This window comes from Triturus cristatus, chromosome 5_1 (genome assembly GCF_964204655.1).
Source record: "Triturus cristatus chromosome 5_1, aTriCri1.1, whole genome shotgun sequence".
In the NCBI taxonomy this organism is placed as follows: Eukaryota; Metazoa; Chordata; class Amphibia; order Caudata; family Salamandridae; genus Triturus; species Triturus cristatus.
Genome location: NC_140587.1, coordinates 952,654,469 through 952,676,800, shown reverse-complemented (window position 1 = coordinate 952,676,800; position 22,332 = coordinate 952,654,469). Strand labels below are relative to the sequence as shown.

Sequence of the window (22,332 nt, the reverse complement as noted above, 5' to 3'; positions counted from 1 at the left end):
TTGGGAGGCTGGCTAGGCCCCGAGTGGCCTGATTGAACCTTGTGGGACATTAAATCAATCGGGAAGATGGAAAGGGCCCGACACCACCTGGAGACAGCAGTGCAGGCGCAGAGGGATCAGCTGCGCAATCTGAGACACTGCACGCAAGGGGTGCAATACTCGCGATAATTGAAGGCTGGCTGGCTGAAATAGGTATGCGGAGCAGAGGTGTTCCACCTGATCAAATGTCCGGCTGTAAAGGGGGGATGCTCCCGGGGACAAGGAGAGTGTTGACAGCGAATGCACCCCAATGCTGACACATATCTCCGAGCAAACAGCGGATGCATGACCATATGGAGGGCTAAGAAAGCCCCAAAGACAGACACTACACACTGCAGGCTCGGTGGTCCTGAGTGGCACAGCTGGGGAATATTGCTGCTACTGTACCTAGCTGGGGGCATATTCACGTACAGAGAGATCTACTACGCCCCTTGTCCTCATCAGAGGAGCCAACAATCTCCACAGGACAGGGAGATCTGCCGGTGTATAAGTCAGTGGTAGTCAAGACTGACACTGCGGGAGCTGTGTGTGGGACTTGGAGCCTAACCCGTCAAGGTAGTGACAGACACGGACCACTATAAAGTAGCTCCCAGATCCTATGCTGGCGCAGTGAAGCTACACGTAACGGGAGCCCGTCCGGGAAACTTGACCTCATCTAGGGAACAGCAGAGTGGCGGTCCCGAGGGAAACCTGACAGGCCGACGGTGAGATCACTATACTTGCTGGGTAGGCGGCGGGTAATACCCGGGATCGTCCCGGACCTTCTATTGACCCCCGAGAAGTCGAACTGCACACATGGCAACGGGCAGAGGTCCTAAGACAAATGCTCAGAATAAATTGGCCAAATTTGCCTGGAACAAAACAGGTGAAAATGGCGAGTCACGCCAAATGGAGAAAGAGGAGACACAGACTGGCCCTAAGCAGGTGTCGAAGCCAATGTTGCACGACGTCATGGTGGCTATAAATGGAGTGCAAACCTCGTTAGACTCGGCCACAGTGGAGGTTTCCCTCATTAGGGTGGATTTTCGTAAAATGGACGAGAGAGTAAAGGAGCTTAAAATTGTCACTACGGCATTGCAAACTGATACCTCCGATCTCCAGACACAGATGGCCGACTTGCAGAAAAAACAGGAGCAAATGGCGCAGCAGATTGATGATTATGAAGGCCGCGCACGTCGCAATAATATACAATATAGGGTGTTCCGGAAAGGGCTGAGGGGCCGGCCAACCAACCTATATGTAGAGGAATTAATAACTGCACACCTCAAACCCAAGACTTTGTCCAGATACTTCTCAATCGAGCGGGCACACAGAGTGCCGGGAGGTAGGCCGAAACCCGGGGCCCCCCAAGACCCCTCATAGCCCGGGTGTTTAATTACCGGGACAGAGATATTATATTACAGATGGTGAGATCCAGTCCCCCACTAAAGGTAGAAAATAGCGAAGTGACATTCTTTCCGGATTTCACGGCTAAGGTTCAGGCCCAGTGTCGCAGCTTTCAGGCAGTGAAAAAAGAGCTTCGGGATCGAGACATAAAATACGCAATGCTATTCCCGGCAAAGCTGAGAGTGGAGTCGGAGGGGAGAACTTGGTTCTTCGCGTCACCGGAGGAAGCGTGGGACTGGATGGAGGGGTGGCGGAGGGTGGGGAGCCAGAGAAAAGGCCACGCGGGCAGATCTGGACAGCAGAGAGGAGACCGAACTGAAGCTGCTGGGGGTGGCTCAGCGGAGCGAGATGAGAAGATGACAGAGCCGGAATAAACCCCTTGTGGAGCAGGGGGAGACCCACAGACTCAACAAAAGTGCAAGTATGGTGGGGAAGGGATAAGACTCCTGGGACCAGCCCGTGCATGATACAGACTGAGGCAATGGTTGTGATCTGTTTAAGACTTGCGGGCCTGGGTGAGGAGGGTCACCCCGGGACTTGAGTGAACACAAACAGTGGATGGCCAGAAACAGGCATATATATGAATAAGCGGGGATGGGGACGGACTAACCCTGCGTTTTTTCAGCATTTCGGGGAGGGAGAGAGGCGCTCTGCCTAGCTTGGGAGTGGGTAGTTTTAAATCCACGGGCAGGGGGGCAGGGAGGGGGTGGGAAATGGGTGGTGGGAAGGTGGCTGTTTAATCTTTTTTTTTCTGTTGATTTGCAAAGTGGCTGTTTGATCTTGTTGTGCAATGGGGTCGAATCGATGAGTAGAGCTGCTCAGAAACGTCGGATGCTACATGACACTATCCGTTTTCAGTGATCCGCTGTTTTGGGATCGTTAACCTGGAATGTAATGGGGGTGACAGAGACCGAGGACTTTCTGTTCTAACCTGGAATGTTAATGGAATGGGCGATAAGATTAAGAGGGGGATAGTGCAACAGTATTTGAAGAGACATTCCCCGGACGTAGTAATGTTGCAAGAAACACATCTGGTAGGTCAGAAAAGCAAGGCCCTCACCAGATGGGGGTATAAACTCCCGGGGCATGCAGACTATACCAATGGTTCGAGGGGGATGGGTATCCTGGTAAGAAGGAACACACCCCTTATCATGCACAAGACGTGGACAGACCCGGGGGGACGATGCGCAGTGGTGGAGGCTCAATGGGAAGGGAGAGCAATCAATATCATCTCAGTTTACCTACCACCAGCTTTGGGTAAAATATCGCTGGCGGACCTTGGATGCATACTGACACGTCTCCCTGTGGATTCCTTGATTATGGGTGGCGACTATAACATGACAATGGATGACACAACTGATAGATACCCACCACGGCTGGGGGTGAAGCCGAAAGGGCTGATGGCAGAATTTACAATGGCAATGGGGCTGGCTGACCTAGGACGGGCGCTCCAACCAACAGACACATCATACACATATTTCTCTAATGTACATAGCAGTCTATCTCGTATCGACTATTTTCAAACGCACTCAGCCTCAATAGGGAGTTTTAGACAGCCCCAGGATCTGCCTAGAGGTATATCGGATCACTCCCCAGTTAGGATTGAATTTACACATTGGGAAAGACAGACATGTACCACCATTGTCTTCAACCCGTGGCTCCTAAACATACCAGACATAAGAGAGGAACTATGTACGCAAACAGAAAACTACTTCACAGAGAATGTGGGTTCGGTCGAATCCGCACAAACACTCTGGGAAGCCTACAAAGTGGTCCTGAAAGGGCAGGCCTTGTCTTTAAAAACAGGGTACATCCAAAAGAAGCGTAGGTTACTAGTTCAGGTGGAGGAGGAACTCCTGAGGCTGGAGCGGGAACATGCACATGACCCCTCGGAAGACACCTGTCATAGACTTACACTAAAACAAGATGAGTACCGAATCAAGGCTAGGGAACATATGATGGCTAAGTATCGTAGTACCCAACATAGAATATATGAAATGGGAGACAGGGCGGGCAAAACCTTGGCGTGGCTGGAGAGACGAGGGGGTGTGACCGTTACCCACCCTAGGGACATAGCGGAAGCTTTTGCAGATCATTTGGAACTGGTGTATTCCCCTTCTACTAGATACACGGCAGATGATTCGCGCCAGCTCCTCTTGGACAGTGATGTGCCGACCCTCTCTGACGTAGATAGAGACACCCTTGATGTAGACCTGTCAGACGAGGAGATTAATAAGGCCATAGGACAGATTAAATCCAGGAAAGCGATGGGGCCAAATGGAACGCCTATTGACTTTTTAAAGGTCACGGCGTCTCGGATTGTGCCACATTTGCGTGCCATATATGAAGAAAGTTACGAGAAGAGTAGGATGCCGGCAGACCAACGTCTGGCTACCATCGTGGTTATCCATAAGCCTGGGAAACCAGCGGACAGCTGTGGCTCAGATAGGCCTATTTCGCTGATCAATGCGGAAGCTAAAATACTAGCGAAAATCCTAGCCAACCGGCTGGCGACAGTTATTTCTTCCTTGGTCCACCCCGACCAATCCGGTTTTATGCTGGGGCTGAAATACGGCCCTGAACATATATCGTCTGCAAAATGTGTTGGCACGTAGGGACTATATAGCAGAGGACGTGGTGGTGTTGTCTTTGGATGCCTCTATGGCATTTGACTCGATAGAATGGCCGTATCTATTTGCTGTCCTAGAGAAGTTGGGGTTAGGCCCTAAGTTTATAGGTTGGGTGAAACTATTATACACCGACATACAGGGACAAGTGAGAGTAAACAACTACATGTCCCGTGCGTTAACGCTAAAGAGAGGTTCCAGACAGGGGTGTCCTCTGTCCCCGCTACTATTCTCCCTCATGTTGGAACCCCTGGTGGCGTGGGTGCGTCATGATGTGATGGTGCGAGGGCTGCGGTGGGCTGATGACGTGGAAGACCGAATATCCCTGTATGCTGATGGCATACTATCATACCTCGCCTCCCCAAACAAGTCCATACACGCAGTGCTTAACATATTCACAAACTTCGGGAAATACTCTGGATACGTGATAAACTGGAATAAGTCGGTGCTGTTTGTGCTCCAGGGCCAGGTACCTCGACTTCCAGTAAACTGTACCTTAGCGGTGGCAGAGGATGGTTTCCGATATTCAGGGGTTTTTGTAACACCGGACCAGGCTCTTTTTTATAATTCCAATTTGGCTCCCCCACCTGCTAGGTTATGCGCGGATGTGAAACACTGGAGGTCTTTGCCTCTTTCCCTGATAGGCTGAGCCGCCCTCTTTAAAATGTTGGCTCTCCCTCGCTTTTTGTACATTCTCCATAACTGTCCGAACAGAGACCCGGATTCCTATTTTAAAGCAGTGGAGGGTGAGGTCCAAACGCTGCTATGGGACGGTAGGGCCCCCAGGGTGGCAATGAAGAAATTAACAAAAGGCTGGTATGATGCAGGTATAGCACTGCCAGACCTGCAAATCTACTAATGGGCAGCAATACGCTTTGGACAGGTACCAAACAGCCCGCTTGGGTTACCTCGGGGCCCTGTACTCATGAGGTAGGAAAAAGAAAAATAATTATATTGGCCCACTTCCCATACACTGAAAGTATAGCATAAAGTAAATTCTCGCCTGGGGTGGGCAGACGTCCTCTCTATGGCAACGCCATTGTGGTATGCCGAGAAACTAGGCATGTTGTGATATCAGCCTGTGTTTGATAAATGGGACATGATTGCCATTTGAGCAGTGAAATACCTGGTTAAAAAGGGTTCAATACTTACATTTGGGGAACTCCAGAATCAATATCACCTGACCCAAGGGGAAGTATATAGGTACCTGCAAATACGACACGCATTACAAGCGGCCTTTTTGAACTTTACAGACATCCCGGAATCGTCTCCACTGGAGGATCGCTTGCTAGATGGCCCGCTACATTCCAAAGCCATATCTCTTACATATAAAAAACTCAGAAATAACCTCCCAGATACCTTGAGCAAACTTAGGGAGAAGTGGCAGGAAGACTTGGGCCCGATAGATGACGAGGACTGGCAACTAGCTCTTATGTCCCCAAGGGAAGCAGCCATTACACTTAGATTCAGGCTTATACAGCTTAGGATTCTCCATCGATCATACATGACCGGGAAAACTTTAGCAAAATTGGGATCTAGGCTTGACGACCTTTGCTTCAGGGGCTGCCAACAGCAGGCTACTTTTTATCATACCATCTGGAGTTGCCCAGCCATAAGTCACCTTTGGGAGGAAGCTACATACCCCATACAGATGGCTTTGGGGAAGGAAGAGGCTCTTACACCACAACTGGGGCTGCTGAACATATGGGCCACGACGGACCTCACTGACATTGAAGAATAATTAGTGACATTGGGATACGCGCTGGTTAAGCGGGAGCTGGCGAGAGGATGGGGGGCACTCCACCCTCCACTACCATCTGGGCGAAAGAACTAGATAGGTGCATGATGGCGGAGACAGAGGTTTTTGTGGCAAAGGGCCCAGAAAATGGGATAGGAAGTGGTCAAAATGGAATGTGTACCGTGGAGACATTTGTGTGTCCCCTATGGTAGAACTAGAAATGCGTAGAAATGCAGAACGAGATGGTACTGATTGATGTGTTTCTGAGGCTGATTTATATGGAAAATTTAATGATATGCGTAACTTGGAAACTTGTCGTTCAATGCTATTTGTATTACTGTCACTGAAATCAATAAAAATATATTTTTTTAAAATAATAAAGTCAAAATGAGGCATTATTTTGAATGCATGATTGATTTAAGAAGTTCTGCACATTGCAACCCTTCAGACTTCATTCCTTCTAGTTCTTTTTTTTCAAGTTTAAGTTTATTAAGAAAAAGTTGAAGAAACAAAGGAAAACGTCATATATAAGAAATTACAATATAATAGAATTCTAATCTTCAACAAATAAATAACCATTAATGTTATTGAAAAGGAAATAGGGAGGGAGGGGTACTGGGAAGGCAAAAGAGGAGATGAGGAGGGGGAATATACTATTATATTGAAACATTGAAAATGAAAATATTACCTGAAACTTAATCTCTATCTGCATAAAAAGAAATGTGTGAATACAAAGTAACTATAAGAGTTAAAACAGTGAAAGGAGTAACATTAGGATTATATGTAGAACTTAAATATAAAGACAACAAGTAATTCAAGGGGGTTTTCTGACCTCATCAGGAGTATTAGCTATTGCAGTGGAGGCTGAAGCAGTACAAGTTAAGTATGTGGACAGAGGGAGCCATAAAAGGTCTCTTTTAATGGATAAAGATATGGGAATGACATGGCTAGTATCAAGTCAGTGATGAAAGCAAGCAGCATTCCACCATGCTCTGAAAGTAACTTTGTCAGCTTGTTTCCAATTGAAAGTTATTAAATGGAGAGCTATTGCTAGAAATCAATCAATTAGTGAGGCACTGCACGATGAGTGTGTCCAAGACGGTGATAGGAAGCCCAAAAAGACGTTAGAAGGAGAGAAAGAAATTTGGGTTTTAAAAATGTTATTAATTTGAGACCAGACTAGTAACCAAAAACAGGAGATGGAGGGACAATCAAAAAGCATGTGCTTTAAGTCAGCTGAGGGATATGAGCAGGTCCAGCAAGCTGAGGAAGTATCCATAGAAAAAGAGGCTATTTTTGCCTGGGTGAATAAAAGGCGCTTGTAAATAAAATAAAGTGTTTGAGATGTATTAGCTGCTCTCGAAGTCTTATGAATCTTTATCCATAATTTATCCCAAAAGGGGGTAGACCAACATTCTTCTAAGTCCTTTTCCCAAGCCAATTCAGCTTTCTCCTTGTTCCTGTCAGATGAGAGAAATAGTTTTTTATATAGAGAAGAAGGTGAGGGATTGGTAGAAAGTAAGGGAAAAAGAGTGGAACATCTGGTGGGGAGAGTGGGATTAGATGGTAAGGAAAGAAGATATTGAGAAAGAGAAAAACAAAGTTTCATTTGTTAAAAAAGATAAAACCCCCAATGACATGAATTCATACTGGCCTATAAGTCTTTTAAATTCCGATTATAAACTTTTTATGAAGGTTTGGGCGGTTCGTTTATTACCAGCCGCTCAGGAGGTCATTCATAGAGATCAAACGGGCTTTATTGCGGGTAGATCGATGGCTTCCAACACCCAATTTTTGATACAAGCATTAGAGTATATCAACACAAACCATATCCCCGCAAGTATCATAATGGTTGATGCGGAAAAGGCTTTCGACCTTGTAAATTGGAAGACTTTATTTTTTACTCTAGGCCAATTTGGGTTCCCCTCTAAGGTGGTAGGAATGCTAAACAATATTTATCAGGATGCTACAGCCAAACTCGTAATAAATGCTACCTGTGCAGGAATGATACGAATTAAGCGGGGAACGAGACAAGGCTGCCCACTTTCCCCTCTACTTTTTACCTTTTTTATAGAACCCCTTGTATTAAATTTTCGTAATAATGCTGCTATTTATCCCCCAATTCCAGATATGTCTAAACTTAAGTTGTTTGCTGATGATATTATTTTATATTTGGCCCCCAATAGGTCTAATTTTGAGGAGGTCTTGGGTGAATTCTCTCAATTTGAAAAGATAGGGGGCTATAAAATCAATGCAAATAAAACTGAAGTTCTTGCATTGAATACGGATATTGATCCTTTCCCCGACTCTTTAAAATTACAGGCAGCCAGGACTAACCCTATAAGATATCTTGGGATCTATGTCTCCTCACAGTCTTCCCAACTTTATGATTTAAATTATCTAAGAATGAAGGGAAAAAAATAACGAAATTATTGGATCAATGGTCACTTCTTCCATTATCGATAGTTGGGCGTGTATCTTTGATTAAAATGTCAATACTTCCCCTTTTGATTTTTTTATTCTCTAATGTCCCTATTAAAATCAATCAGGTATTTTTTAGGGAAATAGATACGCTTTTTAGGCAATTTATATGGGAGAAGAAAGCCCCCCGAGTTAAATTGAATATCCTTCAACTACCCGTAGATCAGGGGGGACTCGCACTCCCACATATTAAATCCTATTATGAAGCCGCCCTCCTTGACCTTGTATCAAGACTGTTAGGATCCAGCTCTTGTAGAGATACTTTTTTTTTGGATAAAATGCTGACAGAGATCGGTTCATCCATTCCAGTGTTTTTAAAGACTGCTAAACTTCCAAAGAAAAGCCGATATAAAATTTTAAAGGACTTCCTGTGCCGGCCTTGGTCTCCAGCTACAAGCCGGTCATAATATCATATGGGAAAACTCCGGCTTAATCCAATTGAGACACTTTTTAATACAGAATAGACCAATCTCTTGGCACGAAATATTGGCCAGGGTGGGGGCTCGTCGGAAACCGGTCTAGTTTGAATATCTGCGCTTAATCTCCTGGTTGAGAAGCTACGGAGGCTTAAATGAATCTCCCAACCAGCTGTCAACTGCACTTTATGGAGCTAAACTTCGAGGGATTGGTAATTGGTATAAGCTGATCCATAAACAATTGCATCCCCCTATAATTCAGAAACATCGGGAAAAAATACTTCGGGAAACTGATTGCAGTCTATCCGAAAAGGAGTGGGAATGGATCAGCCTCGCTGGGGGCCGTGCACTTCGTGCTGCAAATTACAAGAGGATGGCTTTTCTTTCTAGGTGGCTGGCCTATTTGACACCCTCCATCTTGAGTAAAAAGTTTCCCGATGTAGAAGACAGGTGTTTTCGTTGCGCCAAACCTGGGGAAGGCGGATGGCACCATACCTTCTTCGTATGTCCCAGGCTGAGGTCTTTCTGGGAAGCAATTTTTTCGGACATCGAGCGTGCAATTGGGAATCCCATTCCTATTGCAGCTGAGACTGTCTTATTCGGCAGTTGCAAGGGAGACCTACAATTGTCTAATCCAGAAAGAATTTTTATTTTTATTGCCTGTGCGGTAGCTCGCTCTCTAATACTACAAAATTGGAGATCAAATGCAGCCCCCTCCCATTTGAAATGGATAAATACAATGAAAAGGGTTAAAAAATTTGAGGAGGCTTATGCTAGGAGGGTTGGAGCTGTAAGAAAATTTAAGCAAAATTGGAAGTTTTTTGAAAAATTGGAGACGACTTAATTTCAATCCCCCTCAAGAATGCATTTGCACTTTGTTGGGCAACTGTTTTATAACACTGGAACTGGTGAATCGATAAAATCAGCTTTTTTTTTATTTATATTTTTATTTTTATTTATTTATTTTCTTTTTTTTTTTTTATTATTATGATTATCATGATGTGGAACCCTTCTTTGACTACAATTTTTTGTAGTCTGCCTTGTCTTGCACTTGCACTTTAAATGGCTTAAAGTACTGTATTTTTGCTATTTGCACTTGGTGTATTGCACTTTTGTATATTGTCTTGTTTCGCATTTGCACCTTAAATGATTCAAAGTACTGTATTTCTGCTATTTGCACTTGGTATATTGCACGTTTATCCTGAAGTGATTAACAATTACATTGATCTTTAGCTATCAAAATTCTGACTGCTGCTACACATTAAGCATATTGAATTTCCTATTAGTGCTTTCTTCATTGTACCTTTTTTCATCTTTTCGCCATACTATTTACGTAATGGACGCTAATTGTACTCTGTAATGTCTTCTTTTATCTACCTCTTGCTCAGCTCAATAAAAAAAAAAAAAAAAAAGAGTGTGTCCAAGACGGTGATAGGAAGCCCAAAAAGACGTTAGAAGGAGAGAAAGAAATTTGGGTTTTAAAAATGTTATTAATTTGAGACCAGACTAGTAACCAAAAACAGGAGATGGAGGGACAATCAAAAAGCATGTGCTTTAAGTCAGCTGAGGGATATGAGCAGGTCCAGCAAGCTGAGGAAGTATCCATAGAAAAAGAGGCTATTTTTGCCTGGGTGAATAAAAGGCGCTTGTAAATAAAATAAAGTGTTTGAGATGTATTAGCTGCTCTCGAAGTCTTATGAATCTTTATCCATAATTTATCCCAAAAGGGGGTAGACCAACATTCTTCTAAGTCCTTTTCCCAAGCCAATTCATCTTTCTCCTTGTTCCTGTCAGATGAGAGAAATAGTTTTTTATATAGAGAAGAAGGTGAGGGATTGGTAGAAAGTAAGGGAAAAAGAGTGGAACATCTGGTGGGGAGAGTGGGATTAGATGGTAAGGAAAGAAGATATTGAGAAAGAGAAAAACAAAGTAAATCATATTGAGCTTTACAGGAAGAGGGCAAGGAAAATTTTGATTGAAGTTCTTAGAAGGATAAAGGAGCCTTATTAAATACTAACTGCGAGATACATAGTAATCCTTTGAGTCTCCAGGCTTCCCAATAAACGGTACGTCCTTTAATACATAATAAGTGATTATGCCATAATGGTTGTTGATCTAACGTGGAAAATGAGGGATAAGAGGACGGCAGAAGTGGTATTAGAATTTTACAAGTATGAGAGATGACGTGAGGACAGAAAGAAGAAATATTATTAGTAAAGGTAAGAGCTTCTTTAAAATGGAAAGGAGTTATAAAGTGTTTTTCTATATTCATACAGATAGGAGGATAAGCACATTGATCATGAGAAAGCCAACAAGAAGACTGTCTTAGAGAAAAAGCATAGTGATATGATTTAAAATCAGGAAATTTAAGGCCTCCAGAAGTCTTGTCAGTTTTTATAGCAGTCAGAGCTATTCTAGGAGATTTATTTTTCCAGAGGAATTTTGTTAAAAGAGAATCAATTTTCTTAAAATAGATTCCAGGAATATGTACTGGGATCATGGACAGAAGATAAAGAATCAAAGCAGAAAGCATCATCTTGATAGAGTCTAACCGTCCCACCAGGAGAGAAAAAGCAGGTGCCAGAGGTCAATAGATTCAGATAGAGTTTTATTAATATTATCAAAGTTTTCCTTTAATGTTTCTGAGATGTTTGAAGAAAACCACAAGCCTAAGTATTTTATCTTAGAAGTTTTCCAAGAGAAACCGGTAGATATAAAATCCTGTTTTAGACAGAATATGTTTAAGGGGAGAACCTCACATTTGTCTGAGTTGAGACGGTATCCAGATAATTGGGAAAAAATATCAACTTGGGATAAAAAAGCTGGAAGGGATGTAGATGGATTCGAACAATATAAAAGGATGTCGTCAGCATAAACAAACATTTTACCATGAGTGGTATCAAGTTGAAAACCAGTAATCCTAGCATCCCCCTAACCTAATTTTCGTTAAAAAGGGTTCTAATGCTATTATAAATAAAAGAGGAGATAGAGGACACCATTGACGTACCCCTCTAAAAAGTGAAAAGTAATCAGAAGTTTTACCATTGACAAAAATAGAGGCTCTAGGACCAGAGTAAAGTAAAGAAATAAGAGAGATTAATTTAGTAGGAAGTCCTATCCATTTTAGTGACTGGAACATAAAATCCCATCCGATCCTATCAAACGCTTTTTCAGCATCTAGTGCTATTGCAGCAATAGGTTAATCAAGAGAGGAAGCTTTACTCAGAATGTTAAAAAAACTCTAGAGTTATCGGAAGATAAACGGCCTTTAACAAATCCTGATTGTTCCGAGGTTAGGTAAAATAGGGTCAATACGAAGAGCAAGAATTTTTGCGAAGATCTTATAGTCCAAATTAACTAGAGAAATCGGAGGATAATTTTTGCAGAGAGAGGGGTCTTTATTTTCTTTGGAATTAAACAAATCATGGCCTCTTGAAAAGTTCCGGGCGAGGACCCGTCTTTTACAAAAGCGTTATAAAGTAATAAGAGTTGGGGGAGTATTAAAGTCGCGAAGTGAGCATAAAATTCAATAGTAAATCCATCCGGACCTGGAGCTTTCCCTCTTTTCAGTACCGAGACGGCATGAGTGATTTCAGAGAGAGTGATGTCGGACTCTAAATCAGTGTCATAATGGGGAGGAGGATTAATCGATTGAAAGTAAGCAGAAATTGAAGCTGAAATTGGTTGTTGTTCTGGAGTATAAAGAGTTTTGTAGAATGAAACAAATTCGTTCAAAATATTGTCATCTTTAAATAGAGAATCACCAGCGGTGTTTCGTATAGATTCTATTTCAGTCCGCTCACGACGTATTTTTTAATAGTTCGCAAGTAGTTTCCCCATTTTATTCTGGCCTCCATAATACCGGGCACTACTTTTTAAGTGATAAGAGGAAGCGGCTTCAGTAGATAATTTATTAAACTTAATTTTTGCCTCAATAAGATTTTTTAACGAAGAGTCAGAGTTCGAATGGTAGTACGAATATTCAAGTCATTTGATCCTGGCTAGTAATTGTGTATTTTTAGCCTCAAAAAAACTTTTTTTCCGTGAAACAAAATTTATGATAGCAGCTTTAAAAGAATCCCTGGTCATTACCGGAGAAGACTCTGGGGTAGAATTAAAAGAAAAGAATTCAGAAGCAAAGGAGGTGAATTGGCTTGTAAAATTAGGATCCGCTAATAATGCCTGCATGGGGGAAAAAGGTATCAATTCAAAATCAACAAAAACTGGAGGATGGTCTGATATTAGAATAGAGCCAATCACGGCGTGAGAGACTTGCTGAGATAAAGGTTTAATAAGGAGGAGATAGTCTATTCGAGATTGTGAATGGTGAGGGGGAGTAGAAACTATATTCACGGATATCTGGATTACAAAGCCTCCAGATGGATGTATGATGTTACAACGCATGCTTTTACAACGCATGCTGTTACAACGAAATTTTTACAACGCAAATGCAGTGACAACGCAAGTCTTTACAACGCAAGTCTTTACATCGACTTGCACTAGATGGCGTGCTAACATTAAAAAAGAGTAATTTACTATTCTAACTCCAGTCCACGTAACAGTAGGGAAGGTGTTTGGATAGTAAACTACACTATTTTTAATGTTAGCACGCCATCTAGTGCAAGTCGATGTAAAGACTTGCGTTGTAATGGCATGCGTTGTCAATGCATTTGCGTTGTAACAGTTTCGTTGTAATGGTAGTGCGTTGTAAAAGTTGCGTTGTAAAGGTTGTTCCCCCCTCCAGATATCAACTACAGATTTACGACGTATGGTGGATGTAAATTGTGAATGCATCTTGGTGTTAGAATATTTAACAGAAGAATGTCTATCTAATATAAGGTCAAGAACATGATTACAGTCACCTCCCAAAAAAAACATAGTTATCATCAAACACAAGAACTTTATCAGATACATGAATCCAAAATGCATTATCAATATGAACAGGTGCATAAACATTAAAAAGCACTAAAGGTATTTGATCTATAAGCAGTTTAACAATTACCCAGCAACCTTCCAGATCAATTTCCTGATGAACAACTGAAATCTGATATTTCCTATGGCATAGAATGGAGACTCCATTCTTTTTTCCTAGAGCTGGGGATGAAAAAACATTTCCCACCCAACCTCTTTTTAATTTAGCCGCTTCAGAGTCTGATAAATGGGTCTCTTAAATTAAAGCAATATCAACATTTAATCTAGCTAAATGGGTTAATACATGTTGTCTTTTTATGGGATTACTATTAACTCCTTTAACAATCCAAGTTACAACTCTAAAAATAACCCATTAAAATGAACATGAACAGGTATTATATAAACAATTGAAGTAACATGCTTAATTTTTAAAGAAAGAAATAAAATAGATGAAACAAGATTAAAAAAGAGAATTGAGATTAGAGAAAGAAAGCAGGTGTACTTTAAGAAAATATTGCTGAGGATAGGAGAAAGGAAAAAGGAAAAGAGAAGGGAAAGGGACAGGGAGAATAAGAGGTGAGAGAGAACAAAACACAGAACAAAAAGACAGTACAAATTAAACAATTGATAATGAAGAACAATGTCAAAAAGACATACCACAAATAGACAATGAGAATGGGGTGAGTGGAGCCACATGAGGGAGATAGCACACCGGACCAAGTACTCCATACAGACGCGGCAGAGGAAAACAACCTCCAGGTACAAACAAAGAAGACTTATTCAAGGGATCACAAAACTGCAACTGAAAGAGTCAAACAGAAAGATAAATATGAATAACAGGTCTCACATCTTAACGGAAAACAACCGGGATAAGGATAAAACATAAACAATAACAAGCAATACATTATATTGCAAAGCGATTAAGATCGAGGGGTGTCCATAGACTCATCTCTACAAGAATTCAGGAAATGTTGAAGAAGCGCCGGATCTTCATAATTCGTCGTTTTGTTGTTATAAGTCACTTTGAAGAGGCAAGGGTGGAATAGGCCATAACGGGCATTCAGGGATCGGAGAGTAGGCCTCATCTCTAGAAACTTCTTTGGACGATCTGCGGTAACTTTGGCATAGTCCTGCGCAAAGAAGAGATTTGAGCCATTCCATGTGAACTTTCCTTACAGTTTGGCAGCCTGAATAACTTTAAGGAGATCCGTATACTCTAGAAAATACAAAATTACCCCTCTAGGTTTCATTGAGGAGGAAGATGGAACAGCTGTATGAGACATTTGACCTAGGCGATGAGCTCATTGAATGTTCAAAGATGGAGAGGTTGGAAGTCCAAGAAGCATGGGCAAAAAAGATTGGAAAAAGGATATAGGATTAGATCCTTCAAGACCCTCCGCAATCCCGTAAATGCGTAGATTGTTATGCCTGTTGCGGTTTTCCAAATTCTCAACCTGTTGTTTAAGATTCTGTATTTCTTTGTGTAGGCATGGAACTTGATCTGTGACTACCTGAACTGATGCAACTCTTCTCTCCAGCTCATCAACCTTTTGTTCAGTGTGAGAGCAATTATCCTCCAAGTTCTGAAGATGAGAATTTGTTTAAGCCAGATATGGTTTAAGGGAGCGAATTTCTTCAAGTAGCAATTCCATAGAAATAGAGGAGGAGGAATTGGTGGGTGAAGGGGGATTCGTTTTCACTCTTCTACCCGGCGTAGAAGCAGATGTGGAAGGAATTTTGGAATTATTTTTATAGCCTGAGCGTGAATTATGAGAGAGGTGTACTCTTCATTGCATTAGTTTCCATTGTTGCGTCTTCCACATTGTCTTGCAATACACTGAATGGGTTAGTATCCTCCAATGACCCATTGTTAGTATTAATTTGATCAGGGCCACTTCGAGTGGAACGAGGCATTGCCATTGAGGAAAATTGAGTGGAATTTGAGACAGAGAAGCAAAGTCCAGAGTACAAAATGGTGGTCAGAAATACTGTTATTATTTTAAAACCACAGAGTAAATAAAAAGCAGTCCAAAAAGCATCAAAGCAGTTAAAAGGATTTCAATGTGGGGAAAAACTGAAGAAAACGTGTGTTCAATTCCCAGCAAAACATGCTTTATAATCCTTAAAAATGCAGTGAGAAAATCCAGTCAGTGGGTGCCACGGGGATCAGTCATAAATCAAAATGGCGGCCGCATTTCATTCGCGAACCGCGTTGGGTAAAAGAGCAAGAAAAAGGCATAATAACCCTCACCCAGTGTACCGCGAACGTCGCATTCCAGGCAGCAGGCGTTCCGATAATAAATTCTGCAGCTTTGAAGGTCAGGCGGCTGGAAAGGAAACCTGAAGGGCTCCCGTCGCGCTACGCCGTTACGGAGTTCTCCAGAGCGGCGGCCATCTCCTCCGGCGCTTTAGCCACGCCCCCCTCCTTCTAGTTCTAATGATTCCTTTTTTAAAGTCGATTTTCTCGGTGAAGTTTGGAAGTGTGCTTTGAAAGTACCCAGGTGTACAAAGTGATGTGCCATAAGTGTACACCGAAAATGCTCAAAATAATGTCATTTGTTTTCCTAGCTTTGTAGAACTTAAAAATCCAACAAATTATTCTTTCTGCAGCACATATAGGATACAATACCCTCTGCCATACATTATTGTACATTACTGCAAGCCAACCAGGAGTGCCTTTATATGGCCATGTAACTCTGAGGGGACTTGTGACTTGTAATGTTCTTTTAACCTATGCAGAAGATTTGTTTGCTTCATAATATCTGTTCACAGAACTAAACTTCAGTCAAACACCTAAATCCTTGCTCCTTCATGTGAATGCACGTATTGGGAATACATGTACTGAGAGCACACCAATATGCAACTAGTAATTTCTTGCAAAAACATACAATATTTAGTTTAATGTAAGTCACATAAAATAAAAGATAAGTTTCATAAAGTGTGGTAACATGCTTTCCTGTATATGAAATATGCTGCTGTAAATGGCTCCTTTATGCTAATTGCTGTTAATTTTAGGAAAACAATTCAGAAGAGCTGAACAGACAGTTATCATTTCACTGTTCAAGAAACTACTTGGCCTGCCCATCACACTTTCTGCTGCCAGCAGCCATTTGATGTCACAATTCAACTGCAATAAGTTATTACAATTCAGCAGCTACATTATTTTGTTATTACAAGTGACTAGTGATGTCACAACTAAGCAGGTTTTTGTCCACGATATGTGGTCTCCCATGTATTATAATATGATTCTGATTTAACATACTTGCTGGTAATACCCCTTTTATTTCACATCCCAGAGCCACTCATTTACAGCAATGAAAAGAGAACCCATTTAATAGAGGGTAAAATAGAATGGAGATTGTAAGAAATTTAAGAGGAAACTAAATAAACAATATGAAACAGAAGATATGCAAAAATTAAGAGATTAGGTCAATGTAATTGCTAAGATTTGAATGGAGCAGCTCTGGCAATTCTGTGTAAAGCTTTATTCTGGTATATTTTATTGTTTCACAGGCAGTTAAAAAACAAAACTGCGTTCTCAATCTTATACTCTTTTCTTTTATATTTGTCTTTGTCTTCAAAGGGATGCAATCATCACCACGTCTGTCAACTCTCTCACAAGTTTCTTCTCTGGTTTTGTCATCTTCTCCTTCCTTGGCTACATGTCACAGAAGCATAACGTAGCAATCAGTGATGTTGCCAAAGATGGTAAGTGCAGCCGCCCACCACGGTCTGTTTCACGGCACTGCCCCGTGCGCAGTGAGGTCCATTCTTGGTCATCTTTACACAGCACAATTGCATAAAAGTGTCCTGAACTGTGTCTTTCGATAGCTGTGGAAGCACCTATAGCAAATAGGGTAGCCTTTTAGTAAATACCAGATTAGCATAGTGCACATACCTCGTAATTCAGTACCAATCCTATGGTTTAATGTTGAAATGAATTCATCAATAAAAGTTAGTCATTCTCAAGCATTGTGGCATATCTGCTCTCAGGTGTCTTTATTCTGCTGAACCTTAAGCCTACTTTAAGCAACCATGTGATAGAATGTGTGTTCTGGATTAAGTTAGTTATATGTGTGTCATGATGGTATATTTTGTGCAAACAGTGGAATGCAGTGTATTCTTGTAACTTCTGTTCCATGCAGGACAAGCCTTGACAAAGACAAACATTTTGGCCATTTGTTGCTGTGGAGACAGCGCTGAGTTACAGAGATGAGCATTGGGCTGCAATTACCTTACCAAGTTGGGGGGGGGGTAGGGTGGGGTCAGAGGCAGTCACCCTGGACTTGGATGCCTCAAGTAGGGTATCTCTCTGATGTGAGATTGGATATTTCCAAAGTCCTCACAGTTTTTCTGACTGCAGGCCCATACCCTCCACTGCCGCCCATATCTCAACCGATTGAGTAAGTGGTCGAGGGTGGCCCTTGACTACCAGGCTCATGTGATCCCTCGCTTCACTACAAGAAGCACCAAGTCAAACAACCTGGTGACCGCCATGTTTTATTTAGTCCGTTGGAACAGACCAAGGGCGCACATACCCCAGGTGTACAGCGAGGGAATCCCAGTGGTGCAAGAGAGGCAATCTGTAATAGACAACCAGTAATCAGTCAGTTAAGGGTAGAACCAAAACAAATGTACAAAGTTCACACCCTCACTCAGGATGTCTGGGCAGGAGGCATCGGTATGGTGGAAGAACAGGTTGATCTGCGCAAAAGTGAGATACGCTCTGTGCAAAACATAGAACTGTATTCGTTTGAATTGTTCATTCTGGGAGACAGTGGCAGGGTTGGCCAAGATCATGGCCCACTTCGCTTCACTTCATGCCCTTTCCAGATCTTCGATTGACTGGTCACAAAGTGTCAGAAGGGGTAGGCAGGTATGTTCTTGCAGTGCTTTAGTGAACCACAAGACCAAGTGACTCCCTGTGCCCAATAGGTGTAGCCTTGACGAGTGCAATGGCCGATACAGATGGGTTCAGAGATGTACCCGCCGGTCTTGACTCGGGTCAGTGGTGCAGTGTATAGAAGCTTGATAAGCCTGAGCATGGGATGACCTAAGCCAATCTTGGCCAGTACAATGAACAGTTATTTCCATTCCAGGGAATCAAAGTCCAGCACCAGACAGCCGGATTGTGGCCAACGGCCTGGTGCTTGTTCCAGAACCCAAAAGAGGCAGCAAATATTTAGGACTGTGCTGTGCCCTGTAGACCAGGTGTGGAATCACTGTCTCCAACTTATCTGCCACAATTTTACAGAGAATTTTGTTTGTGTTAAGCATCGCCAAGGGCCGAGATTAGATAGGTCAAGTCCAGGATTAGGTATGGAATCAATCAGTGCCTTCAGGAGGAACTAGGGAGGACAGGAGCACAAGAGCACTTTTTACATACAGGGTCTGAAAACAAGGGACCAGCAGCATGGAGTATGTTTTATAGAACTCCTGAGGGGCCTGTTAGGGCCTGGAGTTTTACCCGATGCCAGCAACCGGATGGCCTGGCGAATCTCAAAGGCGGTAATTGTGGGGTTGAGCTCCAGTGCCAGGTCGGATGGGAACTGTGGTAAGTGCACGCTAGAAAAGAAGCCAAGTCAGTGATCCCACCAAACGGCGCATAATGGCGCTCATAGAATTGAGTAAAGACTGCATGTATCTCAGGCTGCTTGTGTAGTTTCATTGGCTAGGTGCAGAGTGATGGAGAGGACGGGGTATTGTGGGCCATCATTTTTAATCAACCAGGGCAGCAGAGCGCCAGATTTGTCCACTCCAGAATGAGTCTTGGCACAGTGCGCAGCATAGTTGAGACAATGCATGTGCTCCAGTAGGACCTTGTGCTCTCGCCTCGACCTGGCGAGCGGGCCCCCGCCCCAGTTGAGGAGACGGCTAGTCTCTCGAGATGAAGAATGTTACTTTCTACACCAGAAATATTCTGGTATAGCTGTTTTCTTATGTCTGTGAATGCACTCGTATAATGCCCCCCACTGGTGACTTAAACGCATCCCACTCCACAAGGCGTGGCACCCTCTTTATGTGTGCTTTCAAACAGCTACCGTGCCATCTTCAACGGGGTTGTATGGGTGTCACACTCCAAAAGTACTTTTTAGAGTTGGAAGTTGGGTCTGGAGGCTTTGCAGTCGGATTTGCCTGTGTCTGTGTCGGGTTTCACTGGGCATCAGCAGCACTAAACCACATAGGCATGAGCCTCTGATTTGTTTAGTGTACCCCTTCATCTCTCTTCCACAGACAGAATGTGATTGATATATTTGAGTCTTACAGGCTCTGACGTGAATTACAAATAAACATTTTACATTCTAATGCCAAGCCGCCTCCATTTTCTGCTCTGCAAATAATTTTCACCTATTCCTTTTGTCATTTACTAGTCGATCAAAATCTCAATATATATTTGTTCCCATTGTAAAAGGGAGGAGGGAAAAGGTAATGATGAAGGCAAGACACAAGTAGACATCTATCAGTGCCTGAAGAAACTAGGGAATGTGCATAGGCCCTTAACATGGCTATTCCTGCCTGACGGCTATGCCTATTTAGCAAGGCAATTATGATCTACACTTGGCAAATACACATTTTATTTATTTTTGATTTAGAACGTTTTATATTTCGCAAACTAGACACAGTGAGGGTATCAGAGCGCTTTACAAATGTTACATCAAAAAGAAAAGTGAGAACTAGAAACATAGATATGAGAAGCCAACAGGGGAACGTAGATGTTGGCAGGAAACGTTGTAGGTCCAGAGGAATTCAGGAGTGCTTTAGTATTGTCGCTGAGAGCTCATTCTTCATATATCCTGGTAGGTGAGCTGCGTCTGGATGGTACCCAGCTCGCCCCAGAACTGGGATCAGGAGAGAGTTTTGTTCATTAGAAGTAGTTTGACTTCTTTTTTGAAGGAGGAGATTGAAGGGTTCATTCTGATTGCCGGGGGCAGGGCGTTCCAGGTGCTATTTCATGTCCATAATGGTAAATTAAGGCCACCTTTTACCACTGCATTATGAAAGCAGGTGATGTGGTCTGTTCTTTTTTGTGGTGCTGTGTTTTTGACTTGCATATTGAATTGTGATGTGTTGTACTGTGATTGTTGTGTTGCATTCTGTTTGGTTCTTATTTGCCCTATTATGTTTTAATTGGGCTATGTTACTTTGTGTATGTTATTGTGTTATATTCTGTTGTTTACCTTTGATAGGACAACGTATGTTGCTACATTTTCAGCGAAAAGCACCACATGCCTTGAATGAGCCCACTTATTTTGCCTCAGGTGGTAAAATAGCAATTCTCCAGCACTCCAGCTGTTTAATACACCAGTTGGCCCAAAACAATGACAGAGACTGTGTCCTACATTAGCACTTACATTGCTCACTTTATGTGATAATGCCCGCAGTATAAAATATTGGGGCCTAATTCACCACACACTTAATTGCTCTTTCAATAATATTTCCTGGGCAGAAAAGATAAGACCTTTAAAGCACATTGAGGTTGTTGGAATGAAGGTGTGAAAGATATTGATTGACCTTATTTTATTTTATTCTGGGCACAGTGATCTAATTTACACTGCCATTGATTGTTTTAGCAATTTAGCATTTTTATAGCGCACAATCTGTCTTTACTATGGCATGCCAACACGTTTTGAAGTTCTGGGGCTGCATCGTGAACGTGCACCTGTGCAAACATTGGTTGCGCACCTTTATTGGCACAGTTTCTTTTCTGTCAGTCAGTCAGTATAGTCTTTATTTCGATTTGTTACAATCATAAAAGACAGTGTATGTCTACAAAAAAAATTATTTGAGAAATTCGTAATACAAAAGTTTTCTAATAAATCCGCGACCATCAAGACTTCATCCTATTAAAACCACAATATTATAGGCGGATATTAAAACATGATTACAATAAATCCACAACAAGATAAGACACAAGGTATTAAAACATGATTTAAATGATTTGATAGAATGTTAAAAAATACTTAAAAACAGGAAATAAGTGACAAACAAATACTACTTGTCTTGTGCCAATACTACTGGGCCCATAATTCTACAAGGGACAGACAAGTAGCTGCGACCTGGAAGCGCTTGCCGAACCAATGCAAGGGATAGCTACAACACCAGGTCATAATCTCTATAACCTCATGAAGAGGGACTCGCAAAATTAATGTACACTCATTCTATTAGCTCGGATAACCCACATCCAACTCAGAAATTTAGCCACGGCAATCACAATAGGTTCCTCAGTATTAGTCTTTAAAATCCTTAGAGCCTACCTTAGCTAATCCTGTGCCCAAATTCCTACAAATTGGTTGAAGCCATTTACTCCTAGGTGACTTATAGGCTGGGCATACTAACAAGATATGTGCAAGTGTCTCAATTTGGTCTGGGCATGAGAAACATTTGTCATCTGTCGGGGGCTGCCATCTACTGGTGAGAGCTTTTATTGGGAGAGAGCCCACCCTAAACTGGTGGTATAGCTTCCTATTGTTTGGTCTGGTAATGAGATCCCAATAGGATTCAAACTTGGACTCGTCTTTGTGCTCCAAAAATTCACTAACAATTGTGAGCCTCACTGCGGATGAAAGACGCTTGGTTTTGACCATATTCCAGTATGCTGCCTTAAGGTCCTTTTTCGATAGAAATAAGTTGTCTGCTGGGTCCTCCCATAAGGTTCTCATCCCCTTATTAGTCAGGGTGGTTTTTATGTTGGTATCCATGAGATCTTGCGCGAGAAACCCAACGCCCTAACTTC

At 42.3% G+C, this 22,332-nt stretch overlaps 1 protein-coding gene across 1 annotated transcript in view; it reads left to right on the top strand.

The window, feature by feature from the left end:
- Positions 1-22,332, top strand: part of SLC6A3 (solute carrier family 6 member 3) — a 506,641-nt gene that overhangs the window by 405,911 nt on the left and 78,398 nt on the right. The window contains exon 8 of the mRNA XM_085604173.1: positions 17,182-17,306. Within this exon, the coding sequence (XP_085460299.1) occupies positions 17,182-17,306 (125 nt within the window). The remainder of the gene's footprint in view (positions 1-17,181; positions 17,307-22,332) is intronic.